The 27,725-nt window shown below is 43.1% G+C and overlaps 2 protein-coding genes across 2 annotated transcripts; both read left to right on the forward strand.

Annotated features, from left to right (window-relative positions):
* Positions 1-362: 362 nt before the first annotated feature.
* On the forward strand, positions 363-713 carry LOC126484780 (trypsin-3-like). The gene has a single exon (XM_050108377.1). It carries the CDS (start codon positions 363-365, stop codon positions 711-713), a length of 351 nt encoding a protein of 116 aa, XP_049964334.1.
* Positions 714-729: 16 nt separating this feature from the next.
* On the forward strand, positions 730-13,717 carry LOC126484781 (trypsin alpha-3-like). The gene is made up of 2 exons (XM_050108378.1): positions 730-735; positions 13,322-13,717. The coding sequence occupies exons 1-2, from the start codon at positions 730-732 to the stop codon at positions 13,715-13,717; spliced, it is 402 nt and encodes a 133-aa protein (XP_049964335.1).
* Positions 13,718-27,725: the final 14,008 nt, after the last annotated feature.

Raw genomic sequence — 27,725 nt, forward strand, 5'->3', positions numbered from 1 at the left:
CCCTATCTTGACTCTATCCTGTGTTAGGATACTGTAGTCCGCTATAAACAGGCACAGTTCCCACCCGCAGTGAAATATGGACAACCCGAATGGTTGCTACAACATTCAAATACATGTTTCTGCTAACAAGAATCTGTACACGAGAACATTTCGTCAATGCTTCTAACGCTTTCGAAACTTAAACTGCTCATCATCTGGGATGAAGAGACACTTCCAGTCTTGCTAAATTGTGACACCGTTCACCGACCGATAAAACTCTCCAAGTAGACACTTCATAGCCGAGCAATTTGGAGGACAGAGATAACAGTAGGGAGTGGGGAGCTATATATGGAGTGCACATTCGCTGAGACTTTAGACCCGCTATGGCAGGCATCCAGGTCGCAGTGCTGTGCCTGCTGCTGGCTGTGCAGCTGCAGCTGGTGGAGCCACGGGCGCTGCGGATCAGGTCGCGGCTTCACGGCTGCATCATCGGCGGCTCCGAAGCCAGCATCACCAACTACCCGTGGACTCTGGCCCTGCTGTACGGCGGCTACCAGCAGTGCGGCGCCTCCATAATCGGAACCGAGTGGGCTCTCACGGCCGCCCATTGCGTCATCAATTACAGAGCGCCGTACCAGGCGCTGTACACCGTGCGCGCCGGATCCTCCAGCCGTATCAGCGGCGGCACAGTGTTGGACGTGGCCGAGGTCTACGAACAACAGCTTCTCTGGTGACTACGACATCGCGGTCATGCGGGTGAGTGTTCGTTTAGATATTTTTCTTTTTTTTGGGTCGTCACGCATCAGACGTTTTTGAACCGATCCACCACGAATTCCTCCGTGTGCCACCGTCTTCACCTCAGAGCAACCCTTGCATCCGACGTCCAGTTTCTGTCTTCACCTTCAGTGTTTACCCTTTACTGCTGCCTCTAGTACCAAGGACATTATTCCCTGATGTCTAAACCTATCCATGCATGAGATAAAATATATTAGCAGGAAATTTTTCTTGATGTCCTACAGCAAACCAATATACAAACACGACACAAATGCAAGTAATATATTTGTTTAAATATCCAAAATAGAATAAATTGAGATTTGACTTAGTATTTTCTTCCCCTTCCTTAAGTCTAAACATGTTACAAATATAGAAACAGTAAACGGTATATGCATATGCACGTAGAAAATAGCAATATTAATGTTATTAACATTTTTGAAGTATGTGGTTTTGCAAAAAATATTTTTATTAGTGCTCTAAAACTGCTTCACAAACACAAGAAAATAATAATTTTGGTATCACCGCCAGACACCACACTTGCTAGGTGGTAGCATTTAAATCGGCCGCGGTCCATTAGTATACGTCGGTCCCGCATGTCGCCACTGTCAGTGATTGCAGACCGAGCGCCACCACACGGCAGGTCTAGAGAGACGTCCTAGCACTCGCCCCAGTTGTACAGCAGACTTTTCCAGAGATGGATCACTGACAATTACGGTCTCATTTCCGAGACGATAGTTAGCATAGCCTTCAGCTACATCATTTGCTACGACCTAGCAAGGCGCCATTACCAGTTTATATTGAGATTATAATTAATGTATCATCAAGGGCGATGTTCTCCAATTATGGATTAAAGTTAAGTATTCAAGCAACTCCGTTCTTTATTTAGTAGACTCAACGCCTTTAACTGTTCCAGACCTCACCTAGTATGCGTGAGCTTAAACACGTGCATTTCGGCCTCCTCTAGCAACACGGTGTTGGCTCTTCTGCCAACACATCATATGGCGACGAGTGTAAAAACGGTCTTCTTCTTTATATTGCACTAATTTACTTGCATCATGGCTTCGCCACAATCTCCAGAAGTACTGTCCGAATTTTATCGGTTACAGAATCAGCAGACGCAGGTCTTATTGGATGCCCCTGGACAGCTCGTCCAGGATCAACGTGCAATGCAAAACGATGAGGCGGCCGCCGCTCCACCGCTACCGCAGCCACAACACGCAGTTGCACCACCTTTTCGTCCTTTTGATGCGGCACTGGAAAGCTGGACGGAGTGGTCACGCCAATTTGGGTCCATCTCTCTGCCTACAGAATTCAAGGTATTGAGCGGCAGCCTTTTTTGCTTTCTTGTGTAGGAGTGTCCACCTACCGTGTGATAGTGAAATTGTTTCCCCAACGCGACATAGCAACTCTGTCCTACGAAGAAATTTTGTCTGCATTAGATGCACATTTCAAAGAGTCAGTCAATGTAGTTGCCAAAAGGTATACGTTCTTTCGTGCAAAACGTACGGTCGGTAAAACTAATCGGGAGTGGGTTGCCACTTTGCAAGGCCTTACTAGGGATTGTGCTTTTGAGTGTGAATGTGGACTCCCTTATTCAGATACTATGGTGCGTGATGCGATTGCACAGAACGTTTCTGATGTTTGTATACGAGAACAGATTTTGAAACTAGTCAATCCCTCCCTTCAACAAGTGATAGACATATTGGATCGGCAAGACACACTTGACTTTGCTCAGGAATCATTTGAAACTTCGCCAGCTGTGTGTCACATTAACCGGCCCGCCGGGCGAGCTGCAGGGAACAGTAAACAGCCCTCGCGCCCGTCCGCGCAGCTGCCACCAAGCTCTCCAAAACGTGTGCCACGCCAGCAAGCAAATGCAGTGAAGTCATGCCCGCGGTGTGCTGCTAGACATTCGCGTGTGACTTGCCCGTCACGCCAAGGTATTTGCTTTTTCTGTAATAAAAAAGGACATGTTCAAAGTGATTGCCAGAAACAGCTCAGAACGGACACTCACAACCATTCCAGGCCCTTTGCTTCGCGCCGGAATCGAACCAAGAATACTCAGGCTCGTGAACCTTCGCCCATGGACATTCATGTAGTTCATTCCACTCTGCCCAGTGCCACTCTTTCTAACAGTGACTGTGTTCGTCCCACAAATAATGTGCGTCGACATCGCCGGAAATCGCGTCTAGTCGCAAGTGCTTCTGTACCAGTGTCTGTTCACGTTGCACGAGACAGTCGCTCTTGTCGTCAGCAGGACAATAAACTTTTTGTAGATTTGGACATTCATGGCACCGTGATACCATTCCAGCTTGATACTGGAGCTGCAGTTTCATTGATCAGTAAAGACACGTACAAACAACTGGGCACACCTCCGTTGCGTGCCGCAAAAGTTAAGTTAACTAGCTATTCCGGTCAGAATATCCCTGTGTTAGGACAGTGCAGCCTTCTTGCAACATACAAGGGACAAACAAAACTTGTGTCATTTTACGTACTTCGTTCTTCTTCTGCAGTGAACTTGTTTGGTTTACATTTATTTCAGTTGTTTAACTTGTCTATAGTCAATCAGGTCCTATCAGTGAACCACACTGTGCCTTCAGCCAGTGTTTCTCGTCTATGTGAAGAATTTGCAGACATTTTTGCACCGGGCCTCGGTTGTGCTAAAACTATAAAGCACATTTGGAACTGAAAGTAAACGCGCAACCGAAATTTTTCAGAGCGCGCAATGTTCCCCACGCCTTGCGTGATGAGGTCGCAAGAACATTACACGATTTGGAATCACAAGGTGTAATTGATCGTGTGCAGGCTTCTCTCTGGGCCTCACCCTTAGTAATTTTGCCAAAACCTTCCGGAAAATTGAGACTTTGTGTGGACTTCAAGACAACAGTGAAACCACAACTAGTGATTGCAACTTTTCCTTTACCCCACCCGGAAGATCTTTTTGGCAAACTGTGTCCGGGTAAATATTTTTCGAAGTTGGACCTAGCAGATGCGTACTTGCAAATACCAGTGGACGACGAATCCCAGCGCGTCTTGTTGGTTAACACGCATCTTGGTTTGTATCGCTTCAAACGACTGCCATTCGGGTGTGGATCCGCCCCTGCATTGTTTTAGCAATATCTGCAAACTGTTTGTGCGTCGGTCCCTACTGCAGCAAACTATCTGGACGATATTGTGATCTCCGGAAAGACGAAAGAATAACATTTAGCCATTCTCAGAACATTGTTTCAAGTCTTTCGACAAAATGGTCTTCGCTTGCGGAAGGACAAATGTGTGTTTTTTGTTCGGGACTTACCCTACCTGGGCCACGTACTCAATGCCCAAAGCATACATCCGAGTCCAGAGCACCTCCGTGCCATACAGGACTTGCCTTTGCCGCAGAATTTGAGGCAGCTACAGAGTGTGCTGGGAAAAATCAATTACTACCATAAATATGTGCGCCACGCCTCTTCCATTTCCGCTCCGCTTCACCGTTTACGCCGTAAAGGTGTTCCGTTCGTCTGGACGACAGAATGCGAACGCGCCTTTCGCCAGTTGAAGTCGGCGTTGCTTTCCACTACTTACCTTACGCCATTCGATCCCCAGAAACCCCTTTTGTTGATGGTAGATGCATCGGATTTCGGGATCGGTGCTGTGCTTGCGCACAAAGATGGTTCGCACGATCGCCCTATTTGCCGAGACGATAGTTAGCATAGCCTTCAGCTACATCATTTGCTACGACCTAGCAAGGCGCCATTACCAGTTTATATTGAGATTATAATTAATATATCATCAAGAGCGATGTTCTCAAATTATGGATTAAAGTTAAGTATTCAAGCAACTCCGTACTTTATTTAGTAGACTCAACTCCTTTAACTGTTCCAGACCTCACGCCAGTCTGCGTGAGCTTAAACGCGTGCATTTCGGCCTCCTCTAGCAACACGGTGTTGGCTCTTCTGCCAACACACCAATAATAATACAATATCTTCTTTCAAGAAAGAAGTTGCATTTGCTAGTAAATAGATCATTACAGTACATTTTATGATGAGTTTCAGAAGAATTATTTTACACAAAACATAAATACGTTGCACTACAGACGCACAAGCCTCTTATCTTGGAATTGCAGCCAGGTTTACTGCATTTTCAGTCCTTCCTAGCCTCAACAAATTTCGTTAGTTGGCAAACATTTTAAAACGTATCTTCTGAAACAGGTGGCAACAGAGCTCTTCTTGGATTTTTCTTCAGTTTCTTCTGCATCATCTACAACTTCGCTGTTAGAAGAATTCACTGTACAGATACGTCCTTCTCTCGTATCTACAGTCAGTTTCATGAAGCTCAGCAGCACAAACTTAAGTCAAAAACGAGAATTTGTTACCTTCGCAAGCAGATAGTTCCCATTGGCTTTACTGAAAAGAACTTCTGATTATCACTTAACATTTCATATACTGCTGTAGTGTACTGAAATAAGAGCTCTTTAGGCATTCCATTATCGAAGACGAAGTTGAAATTAGCAAATATGCATAATGTCCTGAGATCCACATATGAAGATCTCCAGAAAATATGTTATTTCATAATAAATAACAAAATTTGTTCAAACCTGAAGTGATTCTCAACATCTCGTATAGATGGCGAATTGTTAGGGGGATACAAACAGATTCTCAGTCTAATATTTATGCAAAATAATTTTTTTACATATGCTTCCGAACTGTAGTAGTAACCATTTCCTGCATACGTCCCTCTGTAAAGTAACACACGAATCGCATCTAAGCTTCTGCGCCCTAGTTTGAAAACTATGAACCAGAAGGTCCACAATCGAGGACCATCTTCCTATAATTGGGAAGATACGGCTAATTACGGCGAAAAAACAATAACGAAAGTCTACATGTGCCGAACGAGAAATGGGACACGTTTACACACGTACTACCATCCTGTCCCTACTCTTTGTCACTGTTGTCCATAAGTTCATTTCGTCACCGATAATATGAGGAACCTCCACGTTCCTTAACTTACCAGTCCACGTAATTTTGAACATTCATCTTCAGCACTCCATCTCAGACTCTTCGATTTTCACCTCTTCTGGTTTTCCCAGAGTCCATGATTCACTACCATAAAATTCCGTGTTCCTAACGTACATTTTCAAATATTTCTTACTCTAATTAAGCCCTATGTTTGATACCAATAAACATCTTTGTTCAGGAATTCCCTTTTTTCCTGTACTAGTCTACTTTTTATGTCATCTTTGCTTCGTTCGTAATGGGTTATTTTGACTTAAAAATTCGCTAACTCGCCTCGTTCGTACTCTACAATTCTGATGTTATGCTTCTCGTTGTTCTCAATTCGATACATCTCTGTACTTCGTTATTTTTTCGGTTTACTTCCGATCCATTTAATACAGTCATTGGACTGGTCATTCTATTCAGCATTCTTCTTCACTCTTATTGAGGATAGCAATGTTGTCAGCTAATCTTATGACATATCGTTTCACCCCGAATACTAATCCCATTTCTGAATATTCGTTCACTTGCCTCATTCGTTCGTCTATGTCAAGATTAACCGGTAGGTGTGAAAAACTTCATCCTAGTCTCACATCCGTTTTAATCCATGCACTTCGTCATTTGATCTTCGAATCTTACTGTCCACTCTTTGTTCCTGGGCATATTGCATATTACCCTCATTCCCCACAGCTAACTCCTATTTTTCTCAGAATTTTCAACATCCTGCAACATTTTACATTTTCGAACTCTTTTCCAGGTCTGCACATCCTATGAGTATTTCTTCTTGATTTTACTACGGTCGTGTTTCCGTTATCAAGCACAATTTGAGGACCGCCTCTCTGGTGCCTTTACTTTTTTTGGAGTAATACTTATCCTTAATTTCCTTTCCCATTCTCCTGTATGTCTCTCTTGTAAGCAACTACGATGCATGAACTGTTAAAATAAATCTGCGATATCTGTTGCACTTATCTACTCTTGTCACCCTCCGAATTGTGTGGATAGTAATTTTCGATAAGTCTGATGATATCTCGTCTGCCTCGTTCATTCTACACACCAACTATATCGAAATTTTGGCACTTGCCTCTCTGATTACAGAGAATCCAATGGAACATTATCTGTCAGTTCTAACTCATTTGATTTGAAGTCTTCTGTAGCTATTTACATTCAGAATTGAATACTGGATCCCCGTCTCTTCCGTGTCAAATGCTGATTCTTCTTCTCTCACGCCATCTGACAACGCCTTCCTCCTTATAAGCCTTCAACGTACTGTTGCCACCCATCCGCTTTCTCCTCTGTGTTTACCAGTGAGATTCCCATTCCGCTCTCAATGTCACGACCCACGCTTCTCATTTCACCGTATGTTGTTTAGAATTTTCTATATGCTGTATCAGTCCTATTGTTAAAGAGATCTACAAGAATCTGCATAGTTTACACCGAAATGACCCACTTTCAATTTGCTACCAACACAAAATGCAAAGAAATAAATTTGTTTCTTTCCGTAAAATAATTACATATCACATTAAATTTGCATTACATCAAAACACTTCGAAGTGAGCCCCTGCAGTGACGTGATGCTCTAGTCTGAATGCAGTTTCCATACAGGTGTTCTGCAACGTGTCCAGAGGGATGTTAGCAACGGCTTCCACACTCCGAATACGGAGGTCCGAAAACTGCAGTGGGGACCATCTTGTCCTTTAAGGAGACCCAGTGGTGTAAATCGATCGGAGTGATGTCAGGAGAACGTGGAGGCCAATTTATGGGTCAATGACGCCCAGTCCTGTGTCCTGGAAATGTTCGATTCAGATTATTCCAATTATCAAACGATCAGTGTTGTTGAGCAACATGTTGTTGGAACCAAAGGTTTTTCTAATACGTCTTCTAATTAGGGAAAAGCAGACCTCTGTAACTGGTCTCCTCTCCAAAGGAGAACGACCCAACTATATTAACGCCCATGAACCCACACGAAATATTCACTTTCGTATTATCTTGTGCTTTTTCCCTGATACTGAGTTGATTGTGGAACCCCCAAATGCAGACGTCATGCTTAAAGCAGATCCAGAGACATGGAAAACGTAATACTGGACAATAAACAAGAATACCGGTTGATTCGGAGAAACATCTTACACGTAAATGCCTGTCCCCATTACTTGTCATCGTGGTTTACGATCTGCAGACACTGTCCCTTGTACAGACGGAATCACTTTTACAGGATCGTATGAATAGTGGCACGTCACATTTGAAGCTCCCATGAAGCCTAAGGAATAGTTATGCATGGACTTCGTTGGAGTGCTTCATGAAAATTCTCGGTTTGTTCTTCAGAGACTAGCCCACTGCCTGCGTGCCGCTTCAGTACGTCATCAGTGACCAAACTGCTTAAAAACATAGGGCATTTCGGTGTAGATATCATGTACTTCACCGGAATTAACTGAAACTCAGTATAGCGACAATACGGCCAAAACCATTCCTCGGAATTTTATGTTCAACAAATTGTTGCTCTTACAGTGACACCTGCTGTACATTTATCCGGATCTGTGTAGGAAATATCTACCAATATCTCGTGTTTCAAATATGCAGCAATAAAAAAATTGAGCAAAACGCGTGGAAAACTGCCCTCTCTGACGAGGATAAACCCACACAGTTCGTGCTGCTGTCAATTATTAACAGTGACTGTGATAAATTCCGCAGTTCCTGTTACGGCATCTGCACAAATACGTTAAGTACCTTTAAGCTGATCATGTAGAATCCTCAGTAACAACAGCACGAAAAGGTAACCAATATCAAGTCCATAAACGCCTTTTCTACGAAGAAAAATCAAAGCAGCAAAAGGAACACCAGAATTCAAGAAGAGCTTCCTTAAAGAAATTATCAAGAAAAGTCATTCTCTAGTAGAGGAACAATGCTTCTCCGGTAGCGAACGAAGTGATCAGATTGTAAGATTTTCTCCTCCAAGGCTTCTCATTACACTGGCAGGAAGAAAGGAAGATTGAGTTTAACGTCCCGTCAGCATCTACGTAATTAGAGACGGAGCACCAACTCGGACTGCGTCAAGGCTGGGAAAGGAAATCGGCAGTGCCCTTTCAAAGGAACTGTGCCGGTATTTCCCTTGTGCAGTTTAGGGAAATCACGGAAAACGTAAATTTGGATGGCCGGACGCGGGTTTGAACCGTCACCCTCCCTAATGCGAGTCCAGTGTGCAAACCATTGCTCCATGCTAACTACTGTTCCACCTCAACCCTATTACCCTGGTTTCCTGAGCTATCGTGTTACTACAGAGACAGAATAATTACATGTTATATACTGTGTATGGATTAATCATCCTAGTTTTGGTCGTACGCGGGCCAACTAAGTCCGACCGATCGCTAAGTCATCGTGTGCTTGAGGTGTCATCGGCTGCGATGTAGAAAGACATGTTGTCAGTACACCGCTCTCCCTGTTGTCGTCAGATTTCCTGACCTGCATGCATTAACACAGTCATACTTTTATTAAAGATGTGTTACTAAAGCAACACATTGCAGAAATCACAAATTCCTTACAAATAAATGGGCACGCAAAGAAGAGTATCATCCGTGCAGGTCTAATGTATCACGTAAGCTTGACTGTATCTACTACCCAACACATGCATGGTTTGGGTATCGTGAATCTGATACAAGACAGATTACTAAAGCTAGATTACGCACTTCCAACAAAAATGTAGCAATTGACACAATAAATACGAAGGCAGCAGCGAAAGGATCACAAAAGTGATTGCACAGTAAAAGAAGATGGCTTTGCAGATTCTTGCATCCAGGGCAACTCAAGCTGTTAGATAGTATCCAGAAATAGAAGCAGCAGCTATGCTGCCAGAAAACACTGCTGTTTTCAGGTAATGACGTTTATGTATTACTGTGGTTGGAAACACATTGTGTTCGAGAGTAGGTGCAGCTACCAGAACAGTATAAGGTTCAATTTTCTTTAAGATTCATATGTAGCAGCGAACATTTAAAAAAATCGACGGTATTTGGAGCGTGGCTGCAGTACAGTAACGGTTATAAAAAAACATGTATAATGGACCGTCAACCACACGAAAAAAATGGTGGTTTCCACATAACGTTGACAACGGTTTCGAGGTATCTAAACCCGTCTTCTTCAGATGAACAGACAACTTTGCACTAGGAATTCACTCAGTAAATCCTGTCTCCCAGTATGATCACACGTAAAATTTATGGCCGTTAGACTCAAGGGCTTGTCGTATCAGTAAGAACAGTCACTTAGAGTAACAGACCATTAGTGTCTACATGACGGTTTGATGCGTTATGACAGGTGGTAGGCCCCTTCACGTTCTTGGCTGCGAGAACGCCTCATTGTGCTATACCACGTAGCAACACATTCAACCACCAACGGCGCAGTGTGTAATTGCCGGGTGCTGCGTCAGCCGAAATGCAATGTCTGGCTGCTGCACTGTATCAGTGGCGGCCCGACATGTAGCCATTAACATAGTCTGGTACTCTAAGTGACTGTTTTTACTGATGTGACAAGCCCTTGAGTCTAAGGGCCATAATTGTTACGTGTGATCATTCAGTGAGACAGATTTTACAGAGTAATTGCTTACGTGAAGTTGTCTATTCTTCCGAAGGGGACGGGTTTATATCCGTCGAAATCTTGGTCAAGGTTGTATGAAAAACACTTATTGCAACTGTTGGGCAATCTTTTATTCCTGCTATAAATCGGTGAAACTACACTACTGGCCATTAAAATTGCCACACAGCGAAGATGACGTGCTACAGACCCGAAATTTAACCGACAGGAAGAAGGTGCTGTGATATGCAAATGATTAGCTTTTCGGAGCATTCACACAAGGTTGGTGGCGGTGGCGATACCTACAACGTGGTGACGCGAGGAAAGTTTCCAACCGATTTCTCATACACAAACAGCAGTTGACTGGCGTTGTCTGGTGAAACGTTGTTGTGATGCCTCGTGTAAGGAGGAAAAATGTGTACCATCACGTTTCCGACTTTGATAAAGGTCGGATTGTAGCCTATCGCGATTGCGGTTTATCGTATCGCGACATTACTGCTCACGTTGGTCGATATCCAATGACTGTTAGCAGAATATGGAATCGGTGGGTTCAGGAGGATAATACGGAACGCTGTGCTGAATTCCAACGGTCTCGTATCACTAGCAGTCGAGATGACAGACATTTTATCCGCATGGCTGTAAAGGATTGTGTGCCCACGTCTCAATCCCTGAGTCAACCGAGGGGGACGTTTGCAAGACAACAACCATCTGCACGAACAGTTCGACGACGTTTGCAGCAGAATGGACTATCAGCTAGGAGACCATGGCTGCATCACCGACAGGAGCGCCTGTGATGGTGTACTCAACGACGAACCTGGGTGCACCATTGGCAAAACATCATTTTTTCGGATGGATCCAGGTTCTATTTACAGCATAATGATGGTCGCATCCGTGTTTGGCGACATCGCGGTGAACGCACATTGGAAGCGTGTATTCGTCATCACCATAATGGCGTATCACCCGGCGTGATGGTATGGGGTGCCATTGGTTACGCGTCTCGGTCACCTCTTGGTCGCGTTGACGGCACTTTGAACAGTGGACGTTACATTTCAGATGTGTTACGACCCGTGGCTCTACCCTTCATTAGATCCCTGCGAAACCCTACATTTCAGCAAGATAATGCACGACCGCATGTTGCAGGTCCTGTACGGGTCTTTCTGGATACAGGAAATGTTGGACTGCTGACCTGGCCAGCATATTCTCCAGATCTCTCACCAACTGAAAACGTCTTGTCAGTGGTGGCCGAGCAACTGGCTCGTCACAATACGCCAGTCACTACTCTTGATGAACTCTGGTATCGTGTTGAAGCTGCATGGGCAGGTCTGTTCGACTCACTGCCCAGACGTATCAATTCCGTTATTACGGCCAGAGGTGGTGGTTCGGGGTACTGATTTCTCAGGATCTACGCACCCAAATTGCGAGAAAATGTAATCACATGTCAGTTCTAGTATAATATACACTCCTGGAAATGGAAAAAAGAACACATTGACACCGGTGTGTCAGACCCATCATACTTGCTCCGGACACTGCGAGAGGGCTGTACAAGCAATGATCACACGCACGGCACAGCGGACACACCAGGAACCGCGGTGTTGGCCGTCGAATGGCGCTAGCTGCGCAGCATTTGTGCACCGTCGCCGTCAGTGTCAGCCAGTTTGCCGTGGCATACGGAGCTCCATCGCAGTCTTTAACACTGGTAGCATGCCGCGACAGCGTGGACGTGAACCGTATGAGCAGTTGACGGACTTTGAGCGAGGGCGTATAGTGGGCATGCGGGAGGTCGGGTGGACGTACCGCCGAAATGCTCAACACGTGGGGCGTGAGGTCTCCACAGTACATCGATGTTGTCGCCAGTGGTCTGCGGAAGGTGCACGTGCCCGTCGACCTGGGACCGGATCGCAGCGACGCACGGATGCACGCCAAGACCGTAGGATCCAACGCAGTGCCGTAGGGGACCGCACCGCCACTTCCCAGCAAATTAGGGACACTGTTGCTCCTGGGGTATCGGCGAGGACCATTCGCAACCGTCTCCATGAAGCCGGGCTACGGTCCCACACACCGTTAGGCCGTCTTCCGCTCACGCCCCAACATCGTGCAGCCCGCCTCCAGTGGTGTCGCGACAGGCGTGAATGGAGGGACGAATGGAGACGTGTCGTCTTCAGCGATGACAGTCACTTCTGCCTTGGTGCCAATGATGGTCGTATGCGTGTTTGGCGCCGTGCAGGTGAGCGCCACAATCAGGACTGCATACGACCGAGGCACACAGGGCCAACACCCGGCATCATGGTGTGGGGAGCGATCTCCTACACTGGCCGTACACCACTGATGATCGTCGAGGGGACACTGAATAGTGCACGGTACATCCAAACCGTCATCGAACCCATCGTTCTACCATTCCTAGATCGGCAAGGGAACTTGCTGTTCCAACAGGACAATGCACGTCTGCATGTATCCCGTGCCACCCGACGTGCTCTAGAAGGTGTAAGTCAACTACCCTGGCCAGCAAGATCTACAGATCTGTCCCCCATTGAGCATGTTTGGGACTGGATGAAGCGTCATCTCACGCGGTCTGCACGTCCAGCACGAACGCTGGTCCAACTGATGAGCCAGGTGGAAATGGCATGGCAAGCCGTTCCACAGGACTACATCCAGCATCTCTACGATCGTCTCCATGGGAGAATAGCAGCCTGCATTGCTGCGAAAGGTGGATATACACTGTACTAGTGCCGACATTGTGGATGCTCTGTTGCCTGTGTCTATGTGCCTGTGGTTCTGTCAGTGTGATCATGTGATGTATCTGACCCCAGGAATGTGTCAATAAAGTTTCCCCTTCCTGGGACAATGAATTCACGGTGTTCTTATTTCAATTTCCAGGAGTGTATTTGTCCAATGAATACCCGTTTATCGTCTGCATTTCTTGTTGTGTAGCATTTTTAATGGACTGTAGTGTATTTGGTTTTAACAAAAGCTTTCTCTAAATATAGATATGCTGTAATCATTGAACTGCCTTCTACCACCCCACCATATATTGAATTTGGCAGATTGATGTTTCATTTCCACTGGGCGCCAAAATTTCAGTCATCAACCTCCCAGAGGACAGATACGACCCTCCAACTGGCCTCGCTGTCACAGTAGCCGGCTGGGGATTAACGGAGACGGACGCTCCTGTCTTCATCCTGCGGAAAGTGGACATCAGCGTCAGGGACTGCTCCGCGTGTGAGTTCCCGAGCGTCGGACGCGAAGTAACTCCGCGCATGCTGTGCGCTGGAGAGACGGGAAAGAGCGTGTGCCATGGTGATTCTGGGAGTGCGCTGGTGAGCGGCAGCACGCGGGTGGGCATCTCATCGTGGGGGAGCGGCATGTGCACCCTTGGTGGCGCCGTCTACGTCAACGTGGACTACCTACGATCCTGGATAACCGTGATCACAGGCATCTGACAGCGATGACAGCCAGAGCTAGATTTTTACTCTTACATACATAACAGAAATGTTACAATGATTTTCGAACAAAACTGTATCTTCGTCAAACTAATTAGGCTACAGAATAATAAGCATTTTTGCTACCTACTGGCATTAATAAATAAGTTTTTCTGTGGAGTTGTTAATTTTTATTATTTTCCAAAACCTCTCCCGCTATAATAAAAGTTCAAATGTCCATCATCAGATTACAGTACCCTGTTCGGTAGTTCAGTTTTTAATTTCATGGTAATCATATTGGAGTGTGAGCCAGATACGACGCCTGCTGCTGCCCTTACAGGGACCGCCCGATCCAATAGGTACCATTTCGGAGTTGAAGACGGGAACCGAGAGAGTATCGACAGGAGGCCACATCAGTCTTTATTGTATTTTCAGACTCCGGTCATTACCATTACTACATGACAACAGCACCGAATTCACAGGATATTGTCAGCATGTTTGGGTGTAGATGTTATTTCCGATGGTGACGGAAAGGCTACAAAACGGTTGCTATATAACACATTTTGTTTAATCATATTCAGTTGATGTTCCTGAGACGTATTGATCTCTGCGATAGTGAAGAAGGTGAGACTCAATACGTCTCAGAATCATGAGCAGTAGGTGATTAATATATCACATACTCCACTCCGCTCAGTGCTGAGGCCCTATTCCAATTCTGAAGAGCAGATGCGGCTCTAGAAGGGAAATAACGAAGGGCTGAGACGTTGATTAGAATTTTTATCAGGGAGAGAGCCGTACTACAGTGATCAGTGCAGCTATTGTAGCTTTAGTGCCAGTGTAGCCCAACTATTGGCCCATCTATTCGTTACGCAGGGAACCTCAATTTGATTCCGGCAGTGCACCAAATTTCAGTTCATTGCGGCATCCTTATCATCATCGTATATTTCATCTAGCATAGATTCTTCAGTGACAATTATAGTATTCCCCATCTGATGTTCCACAGCGTATGAATGGTGTCCTACTTGAACTGCAGTAAGCTTTCACAACCGGTCAAGCGATATGTGGGGAGCCACTGATACAGTGCATCAGCCGGACACTGTATCACGTCTGGCGCAACGCCCTGCAATCGACATTCTGCCGTCGGTGGTTAAATGTGTTGCCACGTGGTATAGCACAATGAGGCTTTGTCGCTGACAAGTACGTGACGAGGCCCACCACATGTCATAACGCAACCACTCGAGAGTACAAGGCTGAGCCTCCAGTGGAACTGTATTCGTCCTACTAGTTGGACGGTGTTATACGACCGCACGCTGCATGCTAATTCCAAGGCATGTTGAAGGAGTAGCCCGCGTCCACTGCAAACGACCAAGACGGCCGCATATGGCACTACCCGGCTGGCTGTCGGACAGATCCCAGTGAAATAGGATTAGTCGCACGTGGACGGTGCAAGTGAGCGCATAATGTTGCTAGTGTCTGCATTCACTTGCCCACTGTGGACGTAGAGATGCTTTTAAGTCTTGTGACTGAGACCAAATTACTGTGGAATGTCCAAGGCCACCGTAACTTAGAGAGGAATGTGTTACTGAAAGCTGCAAATAACACTAGTGTGGAAACTAAGCGGAAACGCTAATTACGACGTATCAAAAACCATTTAATGTGCGATCAGATTTTATGAATATCTGATACCCAATGTACAGTGAATATTCAGTAAAACTGTTGAAAAATTCTGAGAAATGTATTTAAAATCAAAATTGAAAAGCACACTTTCAACCTTACGCTGACCGTGTGCAACTAGTATTATTTAATGCACACAACCCTCCTTCAATAGTGAACTCCCACTGAGCAAAAGAGCAACATAAATTTATCTTCGCATTGCCACAACGTGTCTAGCCGACAGAAGCACGTCTTTTTTAGGCGTATGTTAGCTGACAAGTGAATACAGCTGCTGGTTCTTCCTCTACTTGTGAATTACGATGTTGTGTAACTGGTGAATACATTTGAGTACAATGTGAACGTTATCGGGCTTACAAACTGCAATATCTTTTGCCGCAATTTCAATTTGCTGTCATTTTTCCGGATGGACATTCTATCACTTGTCGAGCCTTAGAAAGCCACCTCTTCAAAGTAGTTTGCATTGGTTCAGGTTTTGACACTCTCATTATCTAAATGTTCAGTTTAGTTGACTCGCGACTCACTGATTGTCGGCCGTGTGTATTACGTTACCCGGCTTGAGTGGACAGTTCATTCAGTGAACCGTAGTCGTACGATCATACGGTCAACCTGCAGAGCCGTCTGAGTTATAGTGGGTAGTCTCCACGTAACCCGTGTATACATTTTACTGTTTCCCCTTCGTTTACTATGATGTCAAATGAAAAATTAACGGATATCTGTGGCCGGGAGCTGTCAAGTGAATTAAAACACATTCACATAATTACGGAAGGCTGAAATATGTCATTAGCTTCAGATTTGATTTTATTTCCACCTTTCTGACAGTCAAGCATTAATCGCCTTGCGGAACAATGAAATTATTTTTGTCTGTTTGCTAAAAAAATTTGACTTTTGTTAACCTTTACAGCAGAGGCAGTCAATGTATTTGAAACGAAATGTTTAATTCCACAGTACTGGCTAGTTTCAACTGTTCGCTGCATTTCAAGTGCACGTTCTTATTTTCTAGCACGTATGGCATTATGCAATAATGAAGGACCAAACATGACATGGTACACTACTGGTGCTCGAAGAAAATTTACATCCCGAAAACCACACTGAAAAGCTTAATATCAGGTCGAGGTCTACTTCATTGGGAATCTGGACATACGAATGTGCCCTTTAAGTATGCACTTTAAATGTGCACATTTTAATTTGGTTCACGAAATTCCGATACTCTTGCAGTATCCTCTGATGTCTTGTTTCTTTTATGACGTAATGTATGATCTTTCAATGTTTTACACGTACGTACATACGGGCTACCTACGTCATGGTAGCTACCCAAGCGCGGTGTCGCCTGTTATGTGTGCTCTCTGGCAACTGCTCAGAAGAACCTATTTCAAACAGGTCGCGAGAAAATTTTGCGAATAGTGGTTTGAAAAGCGTTACTTTCAAAGTAAATATCCTTTTACGTAGGTTGATCTATGTGCAAGAATGTACCATGAATTTATTAAATCACAGAGCGTTTGACTCTCATTTAAAAATCAAGTCTTTGATGACGAGCCGTTTAGAAGACTTTCGAACCCTGAGGATCACACATTTATGTCATTACTAAAAATTTTACTGTTACATCTGTAAGATATATCTTAAAGTGTAACACGTGCGTAAAAGATCAACAGTATATGCGAAAGATTAGTTTCTCTTGCAGCTTGAGACCAATATTATATGTGAAAGCTTTTCTTTTCTTGTAGCAACACCATTTATATTAATTTAAAGTATTAACTTCCCTGTTTGTGTGTTCGTGCTACTTAACAGTGGTGTTGACGTTGGCTGACTACGTCACGTGTCCTATGCTCTGAATATCCGCTGTCATCGGCTGGCGAGATCACGTGACTTGAGCTACGAACGGCTTACAAAAGCGCATTGAAATCTCGATTTCAATGATTCGGAAAGTAACATGCGGTGTTAGGTGGCATTCCAATGTAACAGGAAAATACGCAGCGTACATGTTGATGCACATCAAAGATATTTCCAAAACGTTTCTTTATCTCTGAGTTTCGTTTTCTAAAGTGCCGGGAAATTTTACGCCCGTGTATAAAACCTTACCCATTCAAAGGATTGATAAGGGAAAACATACTTTCACCCGGGAGAAAGTGTATTTTTAACAGGTAAATCTTCGAAAAATCCGGGAATTTCTTTTTCCTTGTCCACGTATACACCCTGTAAGTTGTTCAATACGATCGTAAATATATATATATATATATATATATATATATATATATATATATATATATATATATATATGCACAAGGTCAATTAATCAGATAAAATATCATTTACAGTGCAAGTCAGATAACACAAGGTACTCAACTTGAGCACAGAGAATCCGGACAGTCCGGACACCCGACTGCAAACAAATAGCAAGCCGCGTTAGGAAATGCTCGAGAGTCGTCCACATGGCCGCAGCAAGCGAGGCCCACGCGGCAAGAGGCCGCCGACACGGAACGCTCTTCCCGCAACTTAGTTGGTGCTGTCAAGCAAACACCGAACATAAACGTCTCACTGAGTTACGCCACAACTGAAAGTTACTGTTTGCCGGCCGGTGTGGCCGAGCGGTTCTAGGTGCTTCAGTCTGGAACCACGCGGCCGCTACGGTCGCAGGTTCGAACGCTGCCTCTGGCATGGATGTGTGTGATGTCCTTAGGTTAGTTAGGTTTAAGTATTTCTAAGTTCTAGGGGACAGATGACCTCAGATGTTAAGTCCCATAGCGCTCAGAGCCATTTGAACCATTCGAGCGTTTTTGTTAACCCTCGACTGCACTTGCAGAACCTTTCCAGTAAGATCATAAGCCTAAACAAATAAGCTTCGCTAAAAACGTATGGTGTAGAAGAGAACTACTCAAAGTTAGCTGTAAATTCTTGCAGGAAGTTATAAATAGGAACTCCCTAAAGTCTTACCATTACCTGGAGGTCATTACACACCAAACTTGAGGACCTGGATAGTAGTAATACGAGAGAGCCCACCCCGTTCTGAAACGTAATAAAAACAACTATTGTAATTCAGGAACAATTTGTTCTCTTGCGTAAAACTATTTAAAAATAACGCAAAATCTTAAAAACCAAACAATTGATGGGACACTGACATGCGTGAAAGCTGGTGTGTACTCCGCTGAAGTACTCGCTAACATTTGAGGTAACGTAACAGATTGGATTTTCCAAATTTTACCGTCGAGTTCCAGTTCGTGCCCCGCTGTTGTTGTTTAACCTTCTCTACTGGTACGAGGTTCAAATACATACCCTGTAAGCACCATACAAACCATAATTCATCAAGAAAAATTTCTACCCACATTTCCCTATCCTGAAATTAGGTTAATGCATCCCTATCTTTTCTCTTCTTAACTACAAACAACCAATCATTTATACTGTTGCCATCATGTGCCGTACTAGCTTGTAATCTTCTAAAGTGTCACATTTTCAAAAATCTTAAAGTCAAGTTCTATCCCAGTGAGAGCCATCTAGACGTCTGTATTGTCCTTACTTGCAGCTGTCTGATCTCTCACTGTCATGTGAAGCTGCTTGGATATCCTTGGATATCACCTTCTGAAGTTGTCTGGGGCAACTAGGTCACAGTGCTTACTGGGTCCCACCCTCCAATCGATTCTTGGCAGTGCACCTCTTCCCTGTGCAACCATACGGCACCTTGGAAAATGAAAGTAAGGTCAGGAGTTTACGTCCCATCGACGTATAGGCTAGGTCATTAGAGATTGGTGACCCCTGGCACATTCTAGTTGTCATATCTGCAATACCACAAAGGATAGCAATACACAGTGTTCATTAAAGGTAATGCTAATGCTATGTGCACCACACCAACAAAACACTATCAACTGTAGCAGAGGGTTTGGGCTAGTGGTTCTGTGAGTGTGGACCTATTTTGAAGTCACTTTCATTAACATATAAGCTCACACAGCAGTCACAATCTGGTGTCAAAGTAAACAATTATCTGTCGAAGAATTATACTTGTTTAAAATAGTAATATAATAAAAATAATAATAATAATAATATAAAAAACTTATTCGAAACAGATTCAAATTTTCCTAAACAGTAAGGTTATTTGTTCCAGGAGTCAAGCTATTGGCATCAATCAAGAAAAGGATATTACAATATCTGCTGTTAACAGTTTTACAAGTTGGAATACCAAATAACGCAGTATAACTAAAATGGCCAACTACCAAAGACGAGAGGCAGTTTCTACCACAATCTACTTTATTGCAGAAAGTGTAAGGGCGCCACAAGCACGGAAGAAAAAATCCTTGTAATTAGTAGTGTCGAAAGGACACACAATTTTAAGGTAGTGTAAAGTTCCAGAGAGAGCACTGAAAGAAAATAGAACACAATAGGACCACAGAAAATGTAAATTTTCCAGAAAAATAAAATGAAACTGTTTCATCAGTATATTACGGGATTTGAAAACAAGAAAGAGGAGATTCTCGTACATGTGTGTCTCTCTGAACACCATGTAACCACAAGGGTGGGGAACTAGCGTGGTAAAAGGAGGAGTTGCAATATATGTAAAAGTTGGAACAATGTCAAAAATATTGAAACAAATAGTTTTTGTGTTGGTCGGATGCATGTAAATTACTGTAGTAGTGTAGCACATTTCTCTGACGTTTATAACAAGCTACAGACCAACTACTGGGAACTTTCAGCTATTTATGAGACACTGAGATCAGTCACTGAACCATCTTTCAGATAATAAGTATTGGGCAGTTCATGGAGACTTCTATTTCTTCAGAGATACAGACGGGAAAAACGAATTAAAATTGATAGTTGTTCTTTTTTACAACTGTGTGCATGAAGATAGTAAGACACTGATCGATAATATATTTACAGACAGTTGTCAGACTAAACCAGCTAATTTTTACCCAATTGCTAATGGACGATCTATCATGGTGCACAATTAATGGAAATAAACAATAAGGGACCTTACATCCATGCAGTTTCATACTGAGCAATGAGGCTTATGAATCAGAACAGTATACAATGTCTGAAGAGTAAGTGAAAAGGGGTGGATAGGATGATGTATATACAGTAAGAGACGCTAATGTAATTTTAAATTTATTCCATTGTAAATTTATGTCAATATTTGAAAGTTCTCTCCCTAAAAATTATCCAGATCCAGATCCACCAAAAACACAAATAATCCATGTATAACTAAGGGGATTATAATCTCATGTCAAATGAAGAGGAATATATGTACAAAGGCCAGAGTATGTGAAGATCCAACATTACCGGAGTACTACAAAAAATACTGTAGTATTTTAAGGAAAGTTATAAAAACGTCCAGAATTGTGCACATCCCGGCAGAAATAAACAACGCATGTAGTAAGATCAGAACTTTATGGGAAATTGTCAAACAGGAGACAAAACAGTCATCAGTGTACCAGGGTTAACAATTACACTAAATGACAGTATTGTCACCGATAATTCAGAAGTAGCAAGTAATTTTAACAGCTGATTTCAAAATGTAGCAGAAAAAATAGGATTAAATGATTCAGTTGAAGGAGGAAGAGAATATACTAAAATTGTCGCCCCACAAAACCTTAAGAAACCAGAAGTAGCACCCGCATCTTTCATTGAAATTAACAGAATAATAAAAAAACAAACGATCATATGGTACTGCTGTAAATTCAAACAGAATTCTGAAAAGTTGTCACAACTTAATAAGTAATGATTTCAGTCATATACGCAATGCTCCATTGGGACAAGGACCTTTCCCAGACGGGCTGAAGTATGCAAATGATAAACCTCTTTATAATAAATGTGGCTAGACAAAGTTAAGCAACTGTCGTCCAGTTTCGTTGCTGATAACGTCTTCCAAAATATTTGAAAACGTGATGAAGTCATGAGTAGTCTCATACTTAAGTGGAAACAATTTTCTTAGGGTATCACAGTCTGCACTCGAGAAGAGTTGCTCAGCTGTGAATGTTCTTTACACATTCTGTCATCAAACAGTACCAGCTTTATATAATAAAATATCTCCGGTTGGTATTTTTTGCGATTTTCTGATGGTGTTTGGTTGTGTAAATCATCATACCCTCTCACAAGTGAACCTCCCCATCGCACCCCCCTCAGATTTAGTTATAAGTTGGCACAGTGGACAGGCCTTGATAAACTGAACACAGATCAATCGAGAAAACAGGAAGAAGTTGTGTGGAACTATGAAAAAAAAAAAGCAAAATATACAAACTGAGTAGCCCATGTGCAATATAGAAACATCAAGGATGGTGTAAGCTCAGGAGCGCGGTGGTCTCGAGCTTAACGTGGTTCAAGTCTTCCATCGAGTGAAAAGTTAGATTTTTTTTACTTTCAGACAATTATTATCTCTCATGTGACGCACATGCCGTCACCAGTGTCGTATAGAATATATCAGATGTGTTTTCCTGTGGAGGAATCGGTTGACCTATGACCTTACGATCAAATGTTTTCTGGACTCGCATTCGGGAGGACGACGGTTCAATCCCGTCTCCGGCCATCCTGATTTAGGTTTTCCGTGATTTCCCTCAATTGCTTCAGGCAAATGACGGGATGGTTCCTTTGAAAGGGCACGGCCGATTTCCTTCCCCATCCTCCCCTCACCCGAGCTTGCGCTCCGTCTCTAATGACCTCGTTGTCGACGGGACGTTAAACACTAATCTCCTCCTCCTCAAATGTTTTTTTGGTTCCCATTGGAGAGGCACGTCCTTCCGTCTACTAATCGCATGGTTTTGCGATGAGGTCGCAAAACACAGACACTAAACTTATTACAGCGAACAGAGACGTCAATGAACGAACGGACACATCATAACTTTGCAAGAATAAACTTTTCACTCGAGGGAAGACTTGAACCAAGAACCTCCCATTCCGCAGCTGCTCACGCTAACCACAGGACCACGGCGTTCTTCAGCTCACATTATCCTTGACGTTGCCTATCTTCACCATGGACTACTCAGTTTGTATATTTTGCTTATTTTTTCATAGTTCCACACAACTTCTTCCTGTTTTCTCGATTGATCTGTGTTCAGTTTTTCAAGGCCAATCCGCTGTGCCAACTTATAACTAAAGCTGAGGGGGGTGCGATGGGGAGGTTCCCTTGTCAGAATAACTCAACATTTGTGAGACTGATAGCTTTTCTCGCAGCTGATTTGAATAGTACTTCACGAACAGAGTGAAAAAGGCTGTTCTGAATAATTCAAACAAACATTGAACGAAAGACAATCATTTGATTGGGAAGAAATCACAAACGGAGTCCCACAGTATTCAATTTTGGATACACTCCTGTTCCTTATTTATGTGTATGACCTTCGACATAACATTCAACTAGCAGAACTGTTACATTTTGCCTATCTTATCGGTGTTATCACGAATCCCATTAGGCAGCAAGCAACAAAAGAGCTGGTAAATGATTCTTACAAAGAATAATTGAGTGATTCCCAGAAAATTGACTCTCCCAAGACAAAAAAAGAAGAAAATACAACACTGCATTCAGTTCTGTCATACAAACAAACGATGTAGCACATGAGCAGGAGACAGTAAATAGGGTGGTATTCTCCAAAGTTTTGTGTGTACATGTTGATGAAGTCCTGAACTGGAAGAAGCATATTATTGAGTTTCTCAAACGACTTATTTTGCTCTCGGTATCATTGCTAATTTTGGAAACTAACGATTTGGCCTCCTGACATTTATGCATATATAAACTCAATGATATCTTATGGAATGATTTTGTCGGGTAATTCATCATACAGAAAGGAAGCATTCATTTCACTAAAACGAGCAGTACGAGTAATATTTAATGTTCACCTTCGGACTCTTCAAGGAGCTAGGCATAACACATATATTAGCTAATGAAATTCGTCATAAATAATCCGTCACAGTTTGAGAAGTACAGTGATGTCCATACTTTCAACACCAGAAGGAAAAGCTACGTAGGAGACAATCTGTGCCGAAAGACAATGCCCGGTCCCCAGCAGTGCACCACAGAAATGTCGCCCACTTCCACAACGGCCACGGTGTTTGCTTCCAGAATATATAGCCAGTTCTCTTTCTGTAGCACCGACTGCCCTACCTCTCTGCTACGCCGTTGCAGAAAGCCTTGGAGTGGCGTTTGTACAGATTACACCCCACCACCAGACGTGCCCTCTTGTGCAAGAATACTGCTTCATCCGCACAGGCTCATCCGGCTGGGCTAGTAGGTGGATAATCACGATGCTAAATTTTAACCTAATCGCACAGGTGCCAGAATGGTCCGTTGCCCACTTACATTGAGAGATCCTACGTGAGATGCCCAGCAGGGCAACGCGCATGGCGAACCAGTTCATCAGCATTCATGGAATCAGAAAATCTGCGAAAAAAATGACATTTTATTCGGCAAGATTTCATACATTAGACGAAGACAGCATCTTGATTGGACACATCGACCCCAGGAGGCCGAGTCAACTTCAGCAATATACAAAATACACAAGACGACATCTTAGGAGTCGGTCACCATGACAACGCTGGGAAGGAGGGTGGTCTCAGTATATTCAGTGTCAAAAGCCCTGCTGTGTGTAGTTGCATGAGGTGTTCCAGCTTAGAGGCAGCTGAAAAGTTCTTTGTCCAGTTGTAGTTTTTTGTTTAGGATTTCTCCACGCCAGCTCATTTCACCTTCCATCTATAGTTTCTAGCTGGCGTCTCAACAGGTGGCGCATTTTATTCTCTGTTGCGGTTACCGCTGACCCGGCTAGGTTTCGAAACTGGCCGCTAGAGCGGCATCGACAGAGGTCTCGGAATAGCTCAGTGGGGAGCTAGTCCCGGCGGCAGCGCTTGGAGCAACGGACATGAGGTGCAAATCGCCACGACGTCGTCTCTGGTTCGTCGTTCGCTCTTCTTCGCCAGGACTGGTCAGAATGGAAAAGATTTGGCTCGCCTATGCGTGCATGTCTGGTTGTTCAGTTCTCCGCACCGATTTCCCTTTCCGCAAGCTGTTTGAGCTGATGTTCCTGTTTAGATTCATTGAGCCACCTTGTACGCCATTGTTGTTTGACTCTTTGTGAATCTACGAAAAACTTTATTGTCCTGTCTGCTCTCTGTATTTTTTGAAGTAATTTATGTCAATACGCTGGCCAGTTAATGTTATGTTGTCGATTTGTGTCACTGTGTTACACCCAGCTTTCACGTATAATTATATTGGGGTCCCATGAATTATATAGTTTTTTAAATTTTGCGTTTGTTTTTAAATAGTTTTACGCAAGAGAACAAACTGCTCCTGAATTTTAATAGTTGTTTTCATTATGTTTCAGAAACTGGTGGGCACTCTCGTATTAATACTATCCAGCCCCTCAAGTATTCTGTGTTATGACCTCCAGGTAATGGTAAGACGTTGGGGAGTTCCTGTTTATACCTTCCTGCAAGAGTTTACAGCTCCATTTGAGTAGTTCTCTTTTACACATTTAAATTTTTAGTGAAGCGTATTTGTTTGGGCTTATGATCTTATTGGTAAGGTTCTACAAGTGCCGCCGAGGGTAAACAACAACGATCAGTTGTGGTGTAATTCAGTGAGACGTTTATGTTCCGTGTTTGCTTGACAGCACCAGCTAAGGTTGTGGGAAGAGCCTTCCGTGTCGGCGACCTCGCTTGCTGCGGCCTTGCCGACGGCTCTCCAGCACTTCCTAGCGCGGTTGCTATTTGTTTACAGTCGTGTGTCCGGACTGTCCGGACTCTCTGTGCTCAAGTTGAGTACCATGATATTTTATCTGATTAATTGGCTTTGTGCAGGAGTAGTGACCAACTACAGTGTGTATACGTAGACAAGGAATAGAAATTCCCGGTTTTACTGGTTAAAAATACACTTTCTGCGGGTGAAAGTATATTTTCCCTTATCAATTCTTTGAATGGTTAAGGTTCTATACACGGGCGTACAATTTGCCGGCACGAAACTCAGGATAAAGACACGTTTTGGAAATATCTTTGATGTGCATCAACATGTACGCTGCGTATTTTCCTATTAAACTGGAATTCCACCAAACACCGCATGTTACTTTCCGAATCATTGAAATCGATATATCAATGCCCTTTTGTAAGCTGTTAGTAGCTCATGTCACCTCATCTCGCCAGCCGATGACAGCGGATATTCAGAGCATAGGACACGTGATGTAGTCAGCCAACAGCAACATCTCTGTTAAGTAGCACGAAGGCACAAACAGGGAAAGTTAATAGTTTAAATTAATATACATAGTTCTGCTACAAGAGAAGCAAAGCTTTCACATATAATATTGGTCTCAAGCTGCAAGAGAAGCTAATCTTTCGCATATACTGTTGATCTTTTTGGCACGTGTTATACTTAAAGATATATCACACAAATGTGACAGTAAAATTTTTAATAATGACATAAATGCCTGATCTTCAGGGTTCGAAATCCTTCCAAACGGCTCGTCATCAAAGGGTCGTTTTTAAATGAGAGTCAAACGCTCTGTGATTTAATAAATTCATGGTACATTCTTGCACATAGTTCAACTTTCGTAAAAGGATATTTACTTTGAAAGTACTGCTTTTCAAACCACTATTCGCAATATTTTTCCGCGACCTGTTTGAAATAGGTTCTTCTGAGCAGTTGCCAGAGAGCGCACATAACAGGCGACACCGCGCTTGGGTAGCTACCATGACGTAGGTAGCCCGTATGTACGTACGCGTAAAACATTGAAAGTTCATACATTACGTCATAAAAGAAACAAGACATCAGAGGATACTGCAAGAGTATCGGAATTTCGTGAACCGAATTAAAATGTGCACATTTAAAGTGCATACTTAAAGGGCACATTCGTATGTCCAGATTCCCAATGAAGTAGACCTCGACCTGATATTAAGCTTTTCAGTGTGGTTTTCGGGATGTAAATTTTCTTGGAGTACCAGTACTGTACTATGTCATGTTTGGTTCTTTATTATGGCATAATGCCATACGTGCTATAAAATGAAAACATGCACTTAAAATGCAGCGAACAGTTGAAACTAGCCAGTACTGTGGAATTAAACATTTCGTCTCAAATACATTGACTGCCTCTGCGCAAAAGCTTAACAAAAGTCAAATTTCTTTACCAAACAGACAAATATTATTTCATTGTTCCTCAAGGCGATTAATTCTTGACCGTCAGAAAGGTGGAAATAAAATAATATCTGAAACTAATGACATATTTCAGCCTTCCGTAATTATGTGAATGTGTTTTAATTCACTTGATAGCACCCGGTCACAGATATCCGTTTTGTTTTCATTTGACGTGAGAGTAGACGAAGGGGAAACAGTAAAATCTCTAAATGTAAACACGGGTCACCTGGAGACTACCCACTATAACTCAGACTGCTGTGCGTTTCAGCCCCGGATCTACGACATTTGCGAACCGGCTCAATACTAAACAAAAATCGAATTTTCAAAATATGTTCATCTTGTAGCGCACATCTTTCTGAAAAGGCTGAAACATAAAACATATGTATCCGAGGAAATGTAAGACATATTATTTGATCTTAAGTATGCCAAAGTGCATTGCCACGCCTCTTCATAAAGCATTTTAGTACCGCACGTCCAAACTATACTGAGGAGAATGGAAATTGAAATGTCCTGTGGTGCCTCTACTGCTCCCTGTCGGCCGGTTTGACAGCCTGCCCCTCTTTAAAAAAATTTCGCAATTAATAGCGAGCGGATGGGATTATTTGTAATGGATTTAAATGGCTCTGAGCACTATGGGACTCAACTGCTGTGGTCATCAGTCCCCTAGAACTTAGAACTACTTAAACCTAACTAACCTAATGACATCACACACATCCATGCCCGAGGCAGGATTCGAATCTGCGACCGTAGCAGTTACACGGTTCCTGACTGCGCGCCTAGAACCGCGAGACCACCGCGAGAGAACAAGAACTCTTCAGAAAATCTGAACTCTTTATTGCCTATTAGTTAATAACTTGCTGTTTTGTGTGACATAAAATTAAATATAGGATATATAAAACCAATACTGACAAGAGATAAGCAAGAAATTACACATTTCTTCAAATCTTAGCTCCTAGCATTTTTTTCTCTCTAATCTTTAGATGGCGAGCTTTCCTTTCTGCGAAAGAATCTATTACCTCATCAAAGTTCGTCAAACGTTTTGCTACATGAAAAATCGAAATGTCGTTATCTAATACTGAAAAAGCTGTTAATACAAATAATACCCAAGACTGGTGTGGTTTCTCGATCTAATTACATCCATTTCGTCACTGTCTGCTACATAAAACAAAATAGTCCTTTTTAATATGGTAGCAATTTTGTAACACACCAAATAAACGAGAATGTTTTGGCGCAAATGGCTATTTTTATAACACGAAAGAATATAATGCACGA

The sequence above is a fragment of the Schistocerca serialis genome, chromosome 6, assembly GCF_023864345.2.
Source record: "Schistocerca serialis cubense isolate TAMUIC-IGC-003099 chromosome 6, iqSchSeri2.2, whole genome shotgun sequence".
Taxonomy (NCBI): domain Eukaryota; kingdom Metazoa; phylum Arthropoda; class Insecta; order Orthoptera; family Acrididae; genus Schistocerca; species Schistocerca serialis.

What these genes read in the sequence shown, in the direction of transcription:
- LOC126484780 (XM_050108377.1), top strand. Translation starts at nt 363, where the DNA reads ATGGCAGGCATCCAGGTCGCAGTGCTGTGCCTGCTGCTGGCTGTGCAG.